Source organism: Periplaneta americana, chromosome 13, assembly GCF_040183065.1.
Source record: "Periplaneta americana isolate PAMFEO1 chromosome 13, P.americana_PAMFEO1_priV1, whole genome shotgun sequence".
In the NCBI taxonomy this organism is placed as follows: domain Eukaryota; kingdom Metazoa; phylum Arthropoda; class Insecta; order Blattodea; family Blattidae; genus Periplaneta; species Periplaneta americana.
Window position 1 is genome coordinate 8493554 of NC_091129.1, and position 17277 is coordinate 8510830.

At 35.5% G+C, this 17277-nt stretch overlaps 2 protein-coding genes across 2 annotated transcripts in view; one reads left to right on the forward strand and one right to left on the reverse strand.

Annotated features, from left to right (window-relative positions):
* PolE2 (DNA polymerase epsilon subunit 2) overlaps positions 1 to 4832 on the reverse strand; it is a 37453-nt gene extending 32621 nt beyond the window's left edge. Inside the window, exons 1-2 of the mRNA XM_069842876.1 lie at positions 4548 to 4832; positions 2676 to 2823 (exon numbers count right to left, since the gene is read on the reverse strand). Of these exons, the coding sequence (XP_069698977.1) occupies positions 2676 to 2823; positions 4548 to 4678 (279 nt within the window). The 5' untranslated portion in view covers positions 4679 to 4832. The remainder of the gene's footprint in view (positions 1 to 2675; positions 2824 to 4547) is intronic.
* Positions 4833 to 6276: 1444 nt separating this feature from the next.
* Sirt4 (Sirtuin 4) lies at positions 6277 to 9604 on the forward strand. The gene is made up of 2 exons (XM_069842881.1): positions 6277 to 6938; positions 9157 to 9604. The coding sequence occupies exons 1-2, from the start codon at positions 6342 to 6344 to the stop codon at positions 9472 to 9474; spliced, it is 915 nt and encodes a 304-aa protein (XP_069698982.1). The 5' UTR covers positions 6277 to 6341; the 3' UTR covers positions 9475 to 9604.
* Positions 9605 to 17277: the final 7673 nt, after the last annotated feature.

A 17277-nucleotide genomic window follows, 5' to 3' on the forward strand; every position in this document is an offset into this window, starting at 1 on the left:
ATTTCAATGTGCAGACTGGGTGTCGGCAAAACTATTAAGAAAGTGATCAATACATGACAAGGTTCGGTACTTTGGTCCTCTGTTATGAATTCAAGTGGTCCGTGGCTGGGTTACAGGCTCAGCGCCAGATATACAGGGAAAAGATGGCTAGAAATGCCACGTTCATATGCTTTAAATCCCTCTTTCGTTGTTGAGAGTAGATTGTGAAGTGGGTAGACGAGCAGGGTAAGAAATTTCATAAAATATTAGTAGGCCTATTGGGAGAAAAAGTGAAAGACAATTGCCATGTGTCATGTCCAAACTTTGAGATTTTCAGCTATAATGTGATACGCAATTCGTTTGAATTTTATTTTTTCTTCTGTCTTTTTTGAAGGACCACAAGGACAGAACTCGAGGACCACAGGTGGTCCGCGGACCATAGTTTGAGAAACGCTGACCTACAGAATAGAAGGCGTGAGAAATTAGGTACTTCTTTCATTTGGCCCTAAATAATCTTATATTTTGAGTTTGATTTTTATATGCAGAGGGAGGCTATTAAAATTGTTTACTGCCATTAAAAGCACTTCTTTTTGATAGTACGATAGACTTGCCGATGGAGTATGAGTCATATTTTGACGAGTATTTATGCTATGAACTGTTGAATTAGTTACAAAGTTTTCACGATTACATTCAAGGAAGTTGATCAATGAAAAGATATGCTGACAAGCCATGGGCAAGTCACTGCTCCTGTTACATAGTCCAACATTAATGCTAATACAGATGCTCTGTTATCACTGCAAGATATCACTGCTTCCTGTTACATATTTTTTCCCGTTTACATCTCCAATAAAGACGTAGTCAGGTCAGAAATCGGTTTTGGGACAAATTTTCTGTGCAAATCAAGCTTTCAGGTATAGCTCCCTGTAAAGTTAATTTAAATAATTTCGAGGGAAAAATTGTTCTGGGGCCGGGCATCGAACCCGGGACCTTTGGTTAAACGTACCAACGCTCTACCAACTGAGCTACCCAGGAACTCTACCAGACACTGATCCAATTTTTCTGTGGTCATTCTGATTAATCCTTTCTCTTGCCTTTGTTCCAAGATACTAATCTAACAGCTTATATTTTCCCTTAGTTAATAACAATGATGCTGAGTGACATTGTTATTTTATGTCTGTATTTGTTGTATATGTTTTTACTTTTGTTTGTTCTTTTTTGCATCATTTAATATGTTAGACTAATTTTTATTATTTTCATTTTCTATTTGTATATCCAGTTGTTTCTTTTATGTCATATTCATTCTGTCATTCCTTATTACTGTAGATTAATTGCAATGATGTATAATTTTTCTTGTAGTTGTATTGTATTTCTGGTGGTGTGGAAGAGAAGGCCTGATAGCCTTAACTCCACCAGAGTAGACAGACAGACAGACAGACAGATATAGGTAGGTAGGTAGGTAGGTAGGTAGGTAGGTAGGTAGGTAGGTAGGTAGATAGATAGATAGATAGATAGATAGATAGATAGATAGATAGATAGATAGATAGATAGATAGATAGATAGATAGATAGATAGATAGATAGATAGATAGATAGATAGATAGATAGATAGATAGATAGATAGATAGATAGATAGATAGATAGATAGATAGATAGATAGATAGATAGATAGATAGATAGATAGATAGATAGATAGATAGATAGATAGAGAGAGAGATAGATAGACAGATACATAGATAGATAGATAGATAGATAGATAGATAGATAGATAGATAGATAGATAGATAGATAGATAGATAGATAGATAGATAGATAGATAGATAGATAGATAGATAGATAGATAGATAGATAGATAGATAGATAGATAGATAGATAGGTATAGATAGATAGATAGGTATAGATAGATAGACAGACAGACAGACAGACAGACAGACAGACAGACAGATAGATAGATAGATAGGTATAGATAGACAGACAGACAGACAGAGAGAGATAGATAGATAGACAGACAGACAGACAGACAGACAGACAGACAGACAGACAGACAGACAGACAGACAGACAGATAGACAGATAGATAGATAGATAGATAGATAGATAGATAGATAGATAGATAGATAGATAGATAGATAGATAGATAGATAGATAGATAGATAGATAGATAGATAGATAGATAGGTATAGATAGATAGGTATAGATAGATAGATAGATAGGTATAGATAGATAGATAGATAGACAGACAGACAGACAGACAGACAGACAGACAGACAGACAGACAGACAGACAGACAGACAGACAGAAAGACAGATAGATAGATAGATAGATAGATAGATAGATAGATAGATAGATAGATAGATAGATAGATAGATAGATAGATAGATAGATAGATATATAGAGAGACAGACAGACAGACAGACAGATAGATAGATAGATAGATAGATAGATAGATAGATAGATAGATAGATAGATAGATAGATAGACAGATAGCTAGATAAATAAAAAATTACCCAGTACAGACAGCAACAGGCAACATGTAATAAACAGGATTTCAACAATAAAATAATACATAACATTATATACAAATAACAAATTAAATTGAGTGAAATTGAAATCAATGCCTGGAATCATGCAAGATGAAGTCGAAAAAATTTGTAACAAGCACGTTTTTATAGAGGTAAAATAATCTGAAAAATTTCATTACCTGAATTGCTAACTCAATATGCTCTTTCGCCACTATTGGGCTGACAAGAGACTGCTTCTGTACATATTCTGCCACTTTCTCAAGCCATTCATCATGTTCTGCTTCATCAACTGGCATCAGCTGACTGACAAGCAAACTGCATGCATCACTGGAACACACAGAAAGCCATTCTGCATGATAAGGCTGTTAAACTGAAAAGAAACTACAGTACATGGAAATAACGTGCATTTGTTGTGTTCGTTCTTTGCATTTGCTAAGCCTCACATGTATAGAGTATTCCAAAAGTCAGTTCAAACATTAAACCGCTATAAATATTATAATGTTTGAGCTAGGGAAAAAACAAAAACATCACAGTGTTGGACACACAATGGGGTTTACAAAACATTGGGAAGATGTCCGCCGTTCTCTTGTTCAACATACAGCATTCTGTCTATGACACCATGCACAGCATTTTGCAGATAATGTCTTGGAATATTGGCAATTTCTTGTGAGATGGGATCTTTCAGTTGCAGTAGGGTTGTTGGATGTGTCAAGAAAACTCGTTCTTTAAGATAACCCCACAACCAAAAGTAGGCCGGATTGAAATCTGGAGATCGTGGAGGCCACATTGTTGGAAAGTGCCATTCCATCATTTCAAAGCCTTCAGTCTCACAGAAAACATTAAATGGAATGATCTTGAAGATGTCATAAACAAGCTTCGATTGTGCGATCTTGTAGACATGTATTCTCTCTATTCAGAATAATGCCTTGTAAAGTCTGTCCTTCCTGAAATTATCTCAAAACATAATATGTGTGAATCAAAGTGAAGATTTTTATTTGCAAAAGTTGGACTTGAATCACTGCCTAAACTGTTTGTAACTGTTAGTATGTGTTATCTATACCTGTCAGGGTAATGCATTTACAGAAAGAGTGTTTCAATAATAATTGTAACAGGCTTGCTGTAGATGTGATTAAAGCAGAAATACAATGTAAAGTCAATGAAATGTGAATTGTGTTACTATCTGCTATATTTTTTTAGTTGGTTATTTAACGATGCTGTATCAACTACTAGGTCATTTAGCGTTAGCGAGATGAGGCCGAGGATTCGCCATAGATTACCTGACATTCGAGGTTGGGGAAAACCTCGGAAAACACAAACCAGGTAATCAGTCCAAGCGGGAATCGAAATCTATCTAAACCCTTGCTTATTAAAGCTGCAAAATCAAACAAGAAATCTATATTTAAGTTTCAGTGATAAGAAAGAAACAGTTAACAGTTGGTGAGGAATTCCGTTGGTGATATTTAAATATTATGCATTGCTTTAAGGGAAGTGTAATTCGTAAATGATCATTAAATTTAAACCTTTGCTAATTGGGAATGACTTCAGAATACCGTGTAAATACATAGTATGTCGTTATTGCATCATTGAATTATTTATTTTTGGTGCAAGGGACATCTTTTTTATGTACTTATTTCTTTATCAACCCTTCTACCATCAATAAAAACGTTTTTTTTTTTTTCAATTATTTTTACATAAGTACTTATGCGGTATTCTGAAATATAGCTACCTTTTTATAGGCCTACATAATATTTGCAGCTACCCTATTAAAATTGACGAACGAAAAGCAACTTTGTGTTACAATCTGCCGCTATACTTCATAATACCTCGCAAGTACTTACGGACAAAGACTGTGCAAATTAAAAATTGCTTAAAAAAAAAAAAAAAGGTTTTTATTGATGGTAGAAGGGTAGATAAATAAAAACAAGATTGCCTCCCTTGCATCAAAAATAAATAGGATTCAATGATACAATAACACATTATGTACTTACGCAGTATTCTGAAGTCGTTCCAAAAAGGTGGTTACCTTAGACAATAACGTAATGCAAACCTACCTTCTCAAAGAGAATCCATGCATTTTGAATGTTGTCGTAATTCTCTTCTTCAACTTCTCAGACATCTTTCCTTCATCCGCCTTTGGCGCCTTTTCAACCGGATGTGAAGCAGTAATGGTAAGATTTATCATAGAAATAACCCTCAATGTTTAGAGAAATTTCCCTTCTCGTCCCAATTTTCCCCCAAATCTCTATAATCATCCCGTTTTTCACTTTATTATGCTTTATTTTGTTGTTCTGTGTTTACGGGTCTAAAAGCCTTATGTTTAAATGAACAGTAATCATAGCGACCCCCTGATTATCAGAGCTAGATCTGGGCCCTGATCATATATAATATATCTGAAAGGGGATCAGGTTCAGGGCTATGTAGGATTTTGTTTAGCGTTGGTGAACCTGGTTTACGATGGTGGTGTTGTCTTCTGCTATAAAAGGGAACGTATTTGACATAACCTTACATTTATGTGTTATGTATTATTTACTATTATTAAGAATATTTCATTATTTCTGTCTTGGTATTTGAATAAATGAATAAAATCTGGGTAATTTCCTAGAAGACGGGCAAAATCCAACATGGCTGACGAAAACTACCAAAAACGTTCTGCCAACTATGAAGTCCAAATGTCACCAAACAACGCAAAATCAAAGATGAAAAATCAAATATATATTCGTATTTTTAAAGAAGAACAAGCCCTCCAAAAAATGAAAATATATTTAATTTTTCGCCTTTGATTTTTTTTGGCGTTTCGTGGCATTCGAATTTCATAGTTGGTAGTACTTTTCTGGTAGTTTTCGTCCGCACTTTACCCCCAAAAATCACAAAAACACAAAACAAAACATAATAATTTATCACCTTATCAAATAAAATTCAATTCTCATTGACGTCTTCATAGACAACCACTTCACTTCCAGTATAAATGACACAGGCTTTAAGGCAATCTAAACTTAAACCATGCAAGCAACAAATAATTAAACCAACACTTTGTCGTACAGTCAACTTTGCATAAATAAACCACGTCTTTACACTAAATGAAATTCTCTTCAAACACTTATTACACCTTAACATCTACAGAAAATTCAGTAAGTAATTTCTTTAAACCACAGAAAAAACGTTTTCTCCTCAACATTCAACACAATCCTTAATCACCAGCGAAAGAACTAAACCAAAATCGACACAAAATTTAATCAATAATTTCAGAACACGGATTCCTTCCTTTCCCTCTTACTTCAAAATTCCAACCTTGTGCACACAAAATAAATTATTGGCACTGAAAAGTGCCTTTTCGTAAGCATGATGATGCGCATTCGACAGATGCAGACAAATCTACAATGTAATATTACTCACGTCAAACAACCAGGAACAACCGACGTCATTATCCATTCAAAATTATGAAAATTCTACAATAAATTAAAACTATAACCAATCAAATCGAAAGAAAATCATAAAATGACAAACTTTCAATAGCTTTAGCCATCAGACACAACATAACACCACTCACGTCAAACAACCAAAAACAACTGATAACGTCATTATCCATTCAAAATTAACGAAAATTCTAGAACAAATGACAACTATAACCAATCAAATTAAAAGAAAATCACGGCGACACCTAGTATAAAAAACCTAGAACTAATATGTAAAAGTCACTAAAAGATCACTAACATTTAACTGAAATAAAAAAGTTGGTAATACGTACTATATTCAACCAAGTGCCCGTCTTCTATGAAATTACCAAAATCTGTGTTGGTTTAGAATAAAATGTTCATATATTAATATTGAATCTAGCGAATTTCAGAATGTGTGGATTACTGCAGTGCAGAACAATCTCAGCCAAGACATTTTGTACTCATCTCTTGTTTGTGCCAAAATACAATCCAGTACACGATGAGGACATTGAACGGCTAAATAATTTCATTAATTTTTCAAAAAAATTACTGATTCTCACCGGTGCTGGAATATCAACAGAGAGTGGAATACCAGATTATCGTTCACAAGGAGTTGGTCTTTATGCTCGAAGCTCCAATAGACCTGTTCAGTATCAAGACTTTGTTAAGAAAGAACACATACGGAAGCGTTATTGGGCACGAAATTACGTTGGATGGCCCAGGTTCTCATCATTTCGACCTAATTCTACACATACTATGGTGCGCGACTTGGAAGTAACATATGGTCGAGTTTCTTGTGTTGTAACCCAAAATGTTGATAGACTTCACAACAAAGCAGGTAGCCAAAATGTTATTGAACTTCATGGCACTGCATTTAATGTAATGTGTTTGGGCTGTGACAATAAAATAGACAGACAGCATTTACAGTCTCTTCTGGAAGAGAGAAACCCTCATATCAAAGCAACAAGTACTATGATTAGACCAGATGGAGATGTAGACATATCACAAGTACGTATTCAATCCATGACATGTTTCATTATGATTTATTCGTGAAAGGATTTAATTAATTAAAAACAAACTATAACATAGTATGCAGGTACCTAATATATGTACGTGTAACGATTTGCGCCGTTGTTACACGCACACTTGTAGTCGCACAAAGCAGTTACCCCTTCTACAAAAGATTAGGTTAGCTTGGCTTGGCTTAGTTCCTAGTGCAATTACAAGGTTAGAGGATTTGGTGAGGCAGTAGTTAGTCTGTCCCTTGTACAAACGATTGTTGTATTAGCTTGGTGTTAGTATTTAGTTCAATGAATTAGACGAATGCGTCTTCAAATAGTTTTTCAAAAATTTTTAAAGAGCAATGATATGAATATACCCTTCCTTTTTTTTTTTTTTTTTTTTTTAATAAGCTTCGAGGTCATTTTTTAAATGCTTTTCGCATACGTAGTATTCAAAATGCAGTACCCCGAGTACGATAGAAATATAACCAATACTGATAATAATAAATGTATTGAACACTTTTACACAGTAGCCGATTTATTTTCCCTTCGTTCTTTATATTTGATTTCGTATACAACCATTTTATTCATTGACTCACCACTAAGAGCATTTACTTTCTGGATTCACCCATATGTATTAGATGCCCTGCCCATCTCAAACGTGTAAGAGCACTAGATGAAGGTAACACAGATGGAATTACCTGTACACAGATTTCACTTTCACTTAAAGGTAATATAATTGAGAATTGTCTTAATTAAATGTGATGAATGCACTTTCCATTGATTCCTCAATACATATTTTCTTTTCTATAACTATTTTAGTAAACAAAATAATAAAATTATTACTAAACAAAAATAACACTTATGTCAATAAAAACACAGCACACCTGATTTCTTAACTGTAGTAATCAAGACTAAAAATTCAGATGGTTTAAATTTAAACCTATCAAGATGGACGGATGGACCAGCAAACTCAGTTATGAGAATTGTGTCACCAACTAGCCTTTCCTAAAATTCCCTACAATAACAGCAAAACTACCGATCTGCAAGGAAGCAACTATTCGAAAATCTACGTAGGCCTAACAGAATTTATTTTATTTGCTGAAAGTCATATCGAATTGAAATATAATATTGTGTAGATTATTAATTTTTTTTTAGTTTAAAAAAGTCTAAATTCTCTGTAAGGGACATCTTGAAATCCAGGGTAACACACCCCTATGGGCGCTCCTTGAATTTATCACCGACTGTGTGCCTTGAATTTTGAGAGAAAGTTACGAGTTATGCAGTATTGGTATGTAGTGAACAATTTGTCACAGGAAAATAATAAAATGATTATTATTATGATGAAGACATAGAAGTAAAGAACTTTACTTCAAACAGGTACTTATGTTTGCTGTTTGAAATAAATGTAGTAGACTCTAGTGTAAATATAGCTAATTATGTGTAAATAGATATTAAACAAATTTTATACATAAAATTGGTAACAGAAGTCCTACAATGCCTTTCAAAACAAGTGAACAAACAATAACAAATTATGCAAATAAAGCTTTCAGGTATAACTCCCTGTGAAGTTGATTTGAATAATTTCGAGGGAAAAGTTGTTCCGGGGCCGGGTATCGAACCCGGGTCCTTTGGTTAAACGTACCAACGCTCTACCAACTGAGCTACCCGGGAACTCTACCAGACACCGATCTAACTTTTCCCTCTATATCCACAGACCTCAAAGTGGGCTGACAACCGTCAAGCTACCAACATTGTGTGCACACTTTGAGGTCTGTGGATATAGAGGGAAAAGTTGGATCGATGTCGGGTAGAGTTCCCGGGTAGCTCAGTTGGTAGAGCGTTGGTACGTTTAACCAAAGGTCCCGGGTTCGATACCTGGCCTCGGAACAATTTTTCCCTCGAAATTATTCAATAACAAATTAATGTATAACCCACAGATAAACAATTAAATTTTCAAACTGGGTAAAACTTTTTCTCCACATGTTAATAGCTTGGAAAGAGCTCTGTCTTCATAAACAAGTGACTTTAATTTTATTGATATTGTTTTATGATAGTTCTGTTTCTTTTCATTTTTTAGTTAATAAGGTAATATAAATTTCATGTAAACTTTATGTACCCTACTTAGAATTCTAATATGCTTTGTGGCATAATAGCATTCATCTTGTGGATGTACAATAATAAATCATATTCTTTATTAAAAATATCTATGCAATATTTTACAGGATGACGTACGAGGATTTCAAGTTCCAAGCTGCAGTCAATGTGGAGGAATTCTAAAGCCCGATATTGTGTTCTTTGGTGATAATGTCCCTCAGCAGAGGGTCGAAGCTGTGAAACGTGAAGTTGAACATTGTGATGCATTGCTTGTACTTGGTTCGTCTTTAACTGTATTTTCTAGCTATAGAATTATATTACAAGCTTCTGAACTTAAAAGAAAAATAGCCATAGTTAACATTGGTCCAACTAGAGGAGATAAACATGCACATATAAAAATAGACACTAAATGTGGTGATATCGTTTCTAGACTACGTCTGCATTGAATTAGCAAGTGCACAGATTCAAAATAAGGATAACTTACCGACATAAAAGTGGCAGTAATTCGGTATGTCTGTAATAGTTTACGAAACTTTATATTAAATAATTTTTACAAGCATGTTTTATAAGAAAATAATGTACTATTTGTAATACAGTAAAACCTCGATAAGACGCGCCCACTTATGCTATCCCGTGTAATATGCTTTTTTTGTCGGTCCCTGCACATTTCATATATAACGCCTTTATAAAATACCCCGTTTGTTGCGCTCAAGTCCCGCATAATACGCTGTTTTTGTGGAATATTTTCGATGTAATTTTCAGCAATGTACTGTAACAGCAATGAAACATCTTGGTCATTGAACTCACTGGTGCCATTAACCTGAAAAGTATTGGTATTCGACCCTTTACCTGCGCATTTAAACCTTCATACTTCATACCTTAGTATACCCCACCCTCTTGTTACACTCTCTTATTCGACTCCTTATCTGCGTGGTTAAAGCCTACATACAGTTACAATACCTCACCCTCTTGCTAACCCTCTCTCTCAAACAGCATTCCTCACTCAGCCGTAATAAAATTCTGGAAATGTTTGCTGGGCAGTTTGTTGTCCTTTAGTGTATTGAAGTGTCTGTGAATGTCATTACAATGAGTGTTAAACAAAAGCGCTTTCTGTGTTGGAAAAATTGGAAATCTTACGAAAGTACAATGAGAACAGTACTCTTACTCAGAAACAACTCCCTGATGCATTACGAATCCCATCATCGATATTAAGAATGATAATAAAAAATCGCGACTCAATCACTACAGCTGTGACATCGTCGGGAGGATATAATCGCAGAAATTGAAGTGTGGTAAACATGAGGACTTGGAGAACACACACGGCAAACAAATATAAATTACTTTTTTTCGAAAGAATTAAGTACAGTGCATATTGTAAATGTCTTTGACGTACAGTACAGTAATTACATATTGGAGTAATACTGTATTACCTTTCATGAATCATGTATTTCAATAAAGAAAAATGCTAATAGATACTATATAAAAATCAAAATTAGTATACCCGCCTAATATGTGGTCCCGGTTAATACGCAGTTTACACCCGGTCTCTTGAACAGTGTCTTATCGGGGTTTTACTGTAGTTTCTTTTGTGAATGTTTTATAAGTCACGCTCAAGCAGAATTATTATCATTACTCTTAAGACAATACAAGTGGAAATAACTGAGACCAGATTGTCCTAGGTCTATGGATTTGGACTGCATTGTAGACATATAAGTTCGTCTTGATAAAGTCTGATGGGCTTAATTGGGAAGCCAGAGGTGAAATGATGTCAGTAAACAACAACAGTTTGTCTTTGTCTTGACCAAGTTCATATGATTAACCATAACTCTCTGGACGAAGTGACCAATTTATAATGAAAATTTCTAGTCTTCCCTTATGTATAGAAATAATCATGGGGTAATTATTGAACTATGTACCAGTTTTGGTATTTATATGTATTTATAATTCTTAATTTCCTTGGAAATAAAACATTTTTTGAGGAAAGCAGCTAGAATTTTTTATTCAACCAAAATAATTATAGGTATAAATAATTGATCAAATGGCGATCTTACTCGTGTTAATTGTGTAAGCATGTGCGGCTTACAGCTGTTTCGGTGCTTCTTCACACCATCCTCAGATCCTACTAGATCTCGGCGTCATCATGAACTTCGCTGCCTGTTGTGTGGGTGCGTTCGATTGTTAAAAAGTGTTGAAATGTGGTGTCAAATAGTGTGTGTTCTGAAATTGATCTGTGTGTTGAGAATTTGATCAGGATGTGTTTTAGTGTGTCTGTATATTTCGTATTGTTCTAGTGTGTTGAGTTTTTGTTTTTGGGTTGTATGTGTAGGATTTCCATGCCTGTATTTATGTTATTGTATGTGTGGTTAGCATTAGTTATGTGTTCGGCATATGTAGATGTATTGTGTCCTCTGGTTATTGCTTTAATGTGTTCTTTCGAGTTTGGAATGATCTGCCTGTTTGTCCAATGTAGAAACTGTCGCAACTATTGCATGTGAGTTTGTATACGCCTGTGTGGTTGTATTTATTTGTTTGTGTTGCTTGTGTGTTGAGATGTCTTTGTAATGTTTTTTCTGTTCTGTATGCTATGTTGTATTTCTGTTTTCTGAATGAAGATGCGATCTTATGTGGCTTTTGTTTTCGTATGTTAGTGTGATGTATTTCTTGTGTTTGCTGAGTTTTTGTTTTGCCTTCCTTATGATGTTGTCTATTATGCTTGGGTTGTAACCATTTTCTTGTGCTATGTATTTGATTGTGTTCACTTCTTCATTGTAGTGTTGTTGGCTCATGGGTATGTTCGCGATGACGCCGAGATCTAGTAGGCTTTGAGGATGGTGTGAAGAAACATCGAAACAGCTGTAAGCCGACATGCTTACACAATTAACACGAGTAAGATCGCCATTTAATCAATTATTTATATTCAAGTGTTAACAGTAGTTTACGAAAGATTCATCATGAATTTTATTATAGATATATTCATTTTCATGAAAAAAAGCAATTCCATGGGTAACTGTTGATAGCATTTTTGGTATTTCTACTAACTTGATATAAGGTGAAATAAATGTATAAACTTTTAAAATCTTTTGTGTGTGTATATATGTATATATATATATATATGCTGCATATTTGAGACGTTACATTTATGCATTATACATTGTATTCTATTAGAAACACGACTGCCTGCATGACCTTTACAGCTCGATTCCCTTTCACTGGTAACTCGAATCTATAATCTTTTCGCTGTAAGTAAAACCCTAATATAAACAATAGCACGTGACTGAAGTGAGGCTTCATTGGCCGCTGTTTGGCGCCATAGATTCTCAGTACGTGTTTTCCCGCCTACTGTTGTACATCTGTTTCATGTTAAACATTTCCCATTACTCGTCAAGCAGGCCTAACCTCACTACTATGCATTCGTTTGCTTAGGAAGCATTTACTTATAATTACTCTAATTAAAACTCACATAACTTATTATATACATTTAAGACTATTTGTTTTTCTCCGCTTTTGAGAGGGTTTCCACTCTTATGTTTAATAACCAAACACACACATCGAGGATGCAGAAGCGATACTTCAGTACCACATGCTTACGAGAACAACTACGAGCTCGAGTGACGCCAGCTTGTTACAAGAACAGACTACTTCGGTATTACTGTTTGTATTCATCCGCGTTCATAGTACATAACAACATATAAAAGTAGCTTTTCTTTTACATAGCGTTTTACATATGAGTGAAGTTATATGTTTCATTGTATTTAACAACTAGAATTCAATTTTTTATTTTCAAATAATACAAGATGATAGTTTCCAAATATGGACTATATTTTCCTGCGTCGTGTGAGTGTTTCTACTGAGCCAATCACGGGTATGATAGCCACGTGCTTGTATTTACATTAGGATTTTTCTTACAGCGAAAACAGTATAGTCATGTTTGTAATGGAAGACTGTATAACCAGATAACCAGTGGACAGAAAATCGAGGTTCTACTGTATTTTCTTTCATAAACAGGATTCTAGAATTCTTTAAACTTGATATTAAACCATAAAATAATAATCGTGTTCATGAATTTCACAGAAATGTAAAATACTAGGCATTCGAAAAGTAATGGCAACATAATGTTTCACACTAAATTTATTTAGATTACTTTTGACATTTACCGTACATACTTCAAATGAATTGCTTCATAAAGAAAGGGCATCAGTCACATTTTTTTTTCGAAATTGAGTTAACCTTGAATTTCCCATCTTGAATGTTCAACACATCGTTTTATCAAGAAAGGAAGCCAGTTCGATGTTTCCTTCATTGTTATATTGTGATCCGAATGTGAACGTTTTGTAAAGGAAAAGGCATCTGTCCGGAGAGTTTTTCTTCATTTCCCACAACTTAGCTAAAATGGACTGAAGCACTTTCTTTATGAAGCAATTCAAATATAGTCTCCATCATGTCAACAATACGTTGTCAAATTCTTGGAAGATGGCGGATTCAATCTGCAGCAGCATTTCTGGATATCTCTCTCACTGATCAATCTAAAGCTCTTCAGATGTCAATTCTTGATTAAAAGTGAATGCCTCACTTCCACCCAACTTACAATAGTTCAGTATGGTAGGACTTCTCTCCCATTGGCTTCTTGTAATGCCCTAAAGCAGTGAGTTGCAACTTGAATTTTTACGAAACACCTTTGTTCGTACCTTTAGGGATGTATTGTTTACTACAAATCAGAACCAGCCACTGTATATGGCTACTTCGAGCCTCTCAATATTGCAAATTTATGAAACAATTGCTGCTCTATTACATAGTACAAGATGTCATTGGTCACCACTATAATCGCGACGCTGTTATTCCCAACGTGACTCCTCCTCTTTGCTTACGTCTAAGGGTACGTACACGTTGAAGCGACGATGAACGATAAAAGCAGCAGCGATGCTATATCAGGGAGAATTGAAGCATGCATTGTCATTGAGGTGTGCATATTGGAGTAACGATAAAAGCGAAGATACACGATAAAAGCGACGAAAAAGACAAGTACCATTTTCTTCGCTCTTGTCATTTATAAGATCTCTGATTAAGGTAATATTAATCTGTATAATTACCGTGGTTGTCAATATATCCGAATATTAATCGATTTATTATTATTTCGGCATATTAAATTAATTATTGTAGATATTGACAAATTGATCAGTTGTGTATTTATTGGTCATATGTTATGTGATCACAAGAACCAATCATAATACAACGAATTTATATTATCTTTGGGATGAGAAACTGGTTTAATTTTGTACGTATTTAAGTTATATTAACCTTGAACTAAGCAGCTGATATTTCCTATATATCTTCTTTCATTAAGTGAATGCATAGAATATCTTCTGATAAATCAAAATGTTCGCTTCCCGCGTCCTCGTTGCTCTGATATGAACACTTGATTCTTTGATAATACCAAAGCGTCGCTAGATCGTTTCTTTTATCATTTATCGTTGCTCCAACGTGTACGTACCCTTAGGAAGAGAATGCTCTATAAAGTCTAGGTACGTAGTATCGTTCGCCATTTCTGTTCTTTCGTTGCCGAGCTACGAGACGAGGAATCTATTTGCCACACTGTTAAACATTATCGTGTCGTAGTTCCTATGATAATAAATCAAACACACTGTAATTCAGCAGATAATTGAGTGGCAAATAACGTCCTCGTGTGCTTTCTGCGATCGCCAACGAAAGAGCTAAAATGGCGGGCAATTATATCAAGTATTTATCGAGCCTTAGGAAATGCATAACATCATCATCAGCGAATCACAAGACGCACACGTTTAAATGTCGACCTGCAACGTGATTGGCTGCCGGAAATAAGAGCGACGGGGCTATAGGAGCACTGATTTATGCATTGTTGCCATTACTTATCGAATGCCTAAGAAGTCTTCACTCTTCGTTTGAATGCAGACAATATGCAAGGAAGGAACATTAAGATGGATAGCAGTCACCTACTACACTGTAAACAGCTAAATTGTTATCTTTAGGATAGCAAAATCATCCACGCACTGTACTGGATTCCTAAGATGCAAATGGACTGAACTTCCAAAGCTGCCATTAGAAGAAGTGCTGGGTTTTCTTGTGTTGGTAGTACAGGAAATAAAGGTAGGATTATAATTTGGTGTTACAAGCTACTGAAAGGAAAACCAAGTATATGAAAACATCCAGAAGAGAGGTACAGATGCAGGACCATGTGGTCTTTCATCTCCATAATTTTGAAAATTGTACAAGTTTTAAATATTTAGGTACAATGATTACAAACAATAATGATATATCCTCAGAAATAAAGACAAGAATAATGGCCGGTAATAGGTGCCTGTTTGGGCATGGAAAACTATTTAAACTCGTATATATTATTTTAATGTACCGAAGTACATATGATATTTCCATGCAGATATTCTGCGTCATCATACGATGAAAGAGTAATGGAATGGAGAAAAATTCTCTCCGGCACCGGGATTTGAACCCGGGTTTTCAGCTTTACATGCTGATGCTTTATCCACTAAGCCACACCGGATACAACTCCGAAGCCGGTTAGAATCGTCTCAGATTAAGCTCCAACTCTTGGGTTCCCTCTAGTGGCCGCCCTCTGCACTACGTCATAGATGTCTATGAACGCAGGACCGAAGTCCACACATGTGCTGAAGTACACTCGATATGAGTGACTAGTTGGCCGGGATCCGACGGAATAAGCGCCGTCTTAAATCACGAAGTGATTTACGCATATCATATATATTATTTTAATGTACCGAAGTACATATGATATTTCCATGCAGATATTCTGCGTCATCATACGATGAAAGAGTAATAGAACGGAGAAAAATTCTCTCCGGCGCCAGGATTTGAACCCGGGTTTTCAGCTCTACGTGCTGATGCTTTATCCACTAAGCCACACCGGATACAACTCCGACGCCGGTTAGAATCATCTCAGATTAAGCTCCAACTCTTGGGTTCCCTCTAGTGGCCACCCTCTGCACTACGTCATAGATGTCTATGAACGCAGGACCGAAGTCCACACATGTGCTAACCGGCGTTGGAGTTGTATCCGGTGTGGCTTAGTGGATAAAGCATCAGCACGTAGAGCTGAAAACCCGGGTTCAAATCCCGGCGCCGGAGAGAATTTTTCTCTGTTCCATTACTCTTTCATCGTATTTAAACTCGGTTCATTATCCAGATCTGCAAAGAAAATAATTTATAAAACTATTCTAAGACCAGTGGTTACATATGCTAGCGAAGCTTGGGTTTTAACAATAAATAATGAAAATATGCTAGCAGTTTGGGAAAGAAAAGTTCTGAGAAAGATATATGGTCCCCATTTTGAAAATGGTCAGTTTAGAAGTAGAACAAATAAAGAACTAATGGAACTGTATGGAGAGCCGAGTATAGTTTCCTTCATTAAGAAAGGCAGACTTACTCTATTTCCAACTAAAGATTGAAGTAGACGTAAACAAAACCGAAATGTATTACTCTGCAATCGCAAGCTAGCTACCAAAGCAGCCACCAGGGCGCATTATTTTCAGCAAGTGAGCACGCAGGGCAGCCACCGTCTGATATATTGCAGACATTTCAACACATTCATTGAACTAACCCGTAAAATGCTCACAGAGGGTTAATATTTATTATTTCTCTACTGGGAATAGTGGATTTTCATGTTCTGTAGATTCGTGATTAAATGTTATTCTTTGAAGAGTAGAGAATTTCTTTAATTCTACAGAAATTTATTTGAGGTTGGCAACACTGCATCTCGCACTGTGTTAACAGCTGTGCTTTTGTGCTCTGTGAAGCTGCAAGTCACCTTGGGAGGGATTTAATGCCTATTACGCATGCGCGTTGCCATAATGCACGTTATAATGATTTAACATGGAATGTCTGAAGCTACTAATATAAAAATGTTGTTTAAATCGTAAGAAAGTGTTCTTATAAGCATGTTTAATTCACTCGTATTCCATGTATATTATACAATTTATTATTTTAGAAGGAACTATTTTAATATGAGGAAGAAGATGACAAACATGAGTTTGGAGGCGTTGTGCGTCCAATAGCCAATCAAGAACCATTATGCCACGTGCATTTATTTACATTTACTTGAATCTTTAGCTGGAAAGAGAGTAGATGGTTGGGACATCTTGAACATATGCCAGAAGGCCGATTACCTACATGGGCATTATATGGACACCCAGGAGGATTAAGGAAGACCAAGGCTGAGGTGGCTTCAGAATGTGGAGGATGATCTG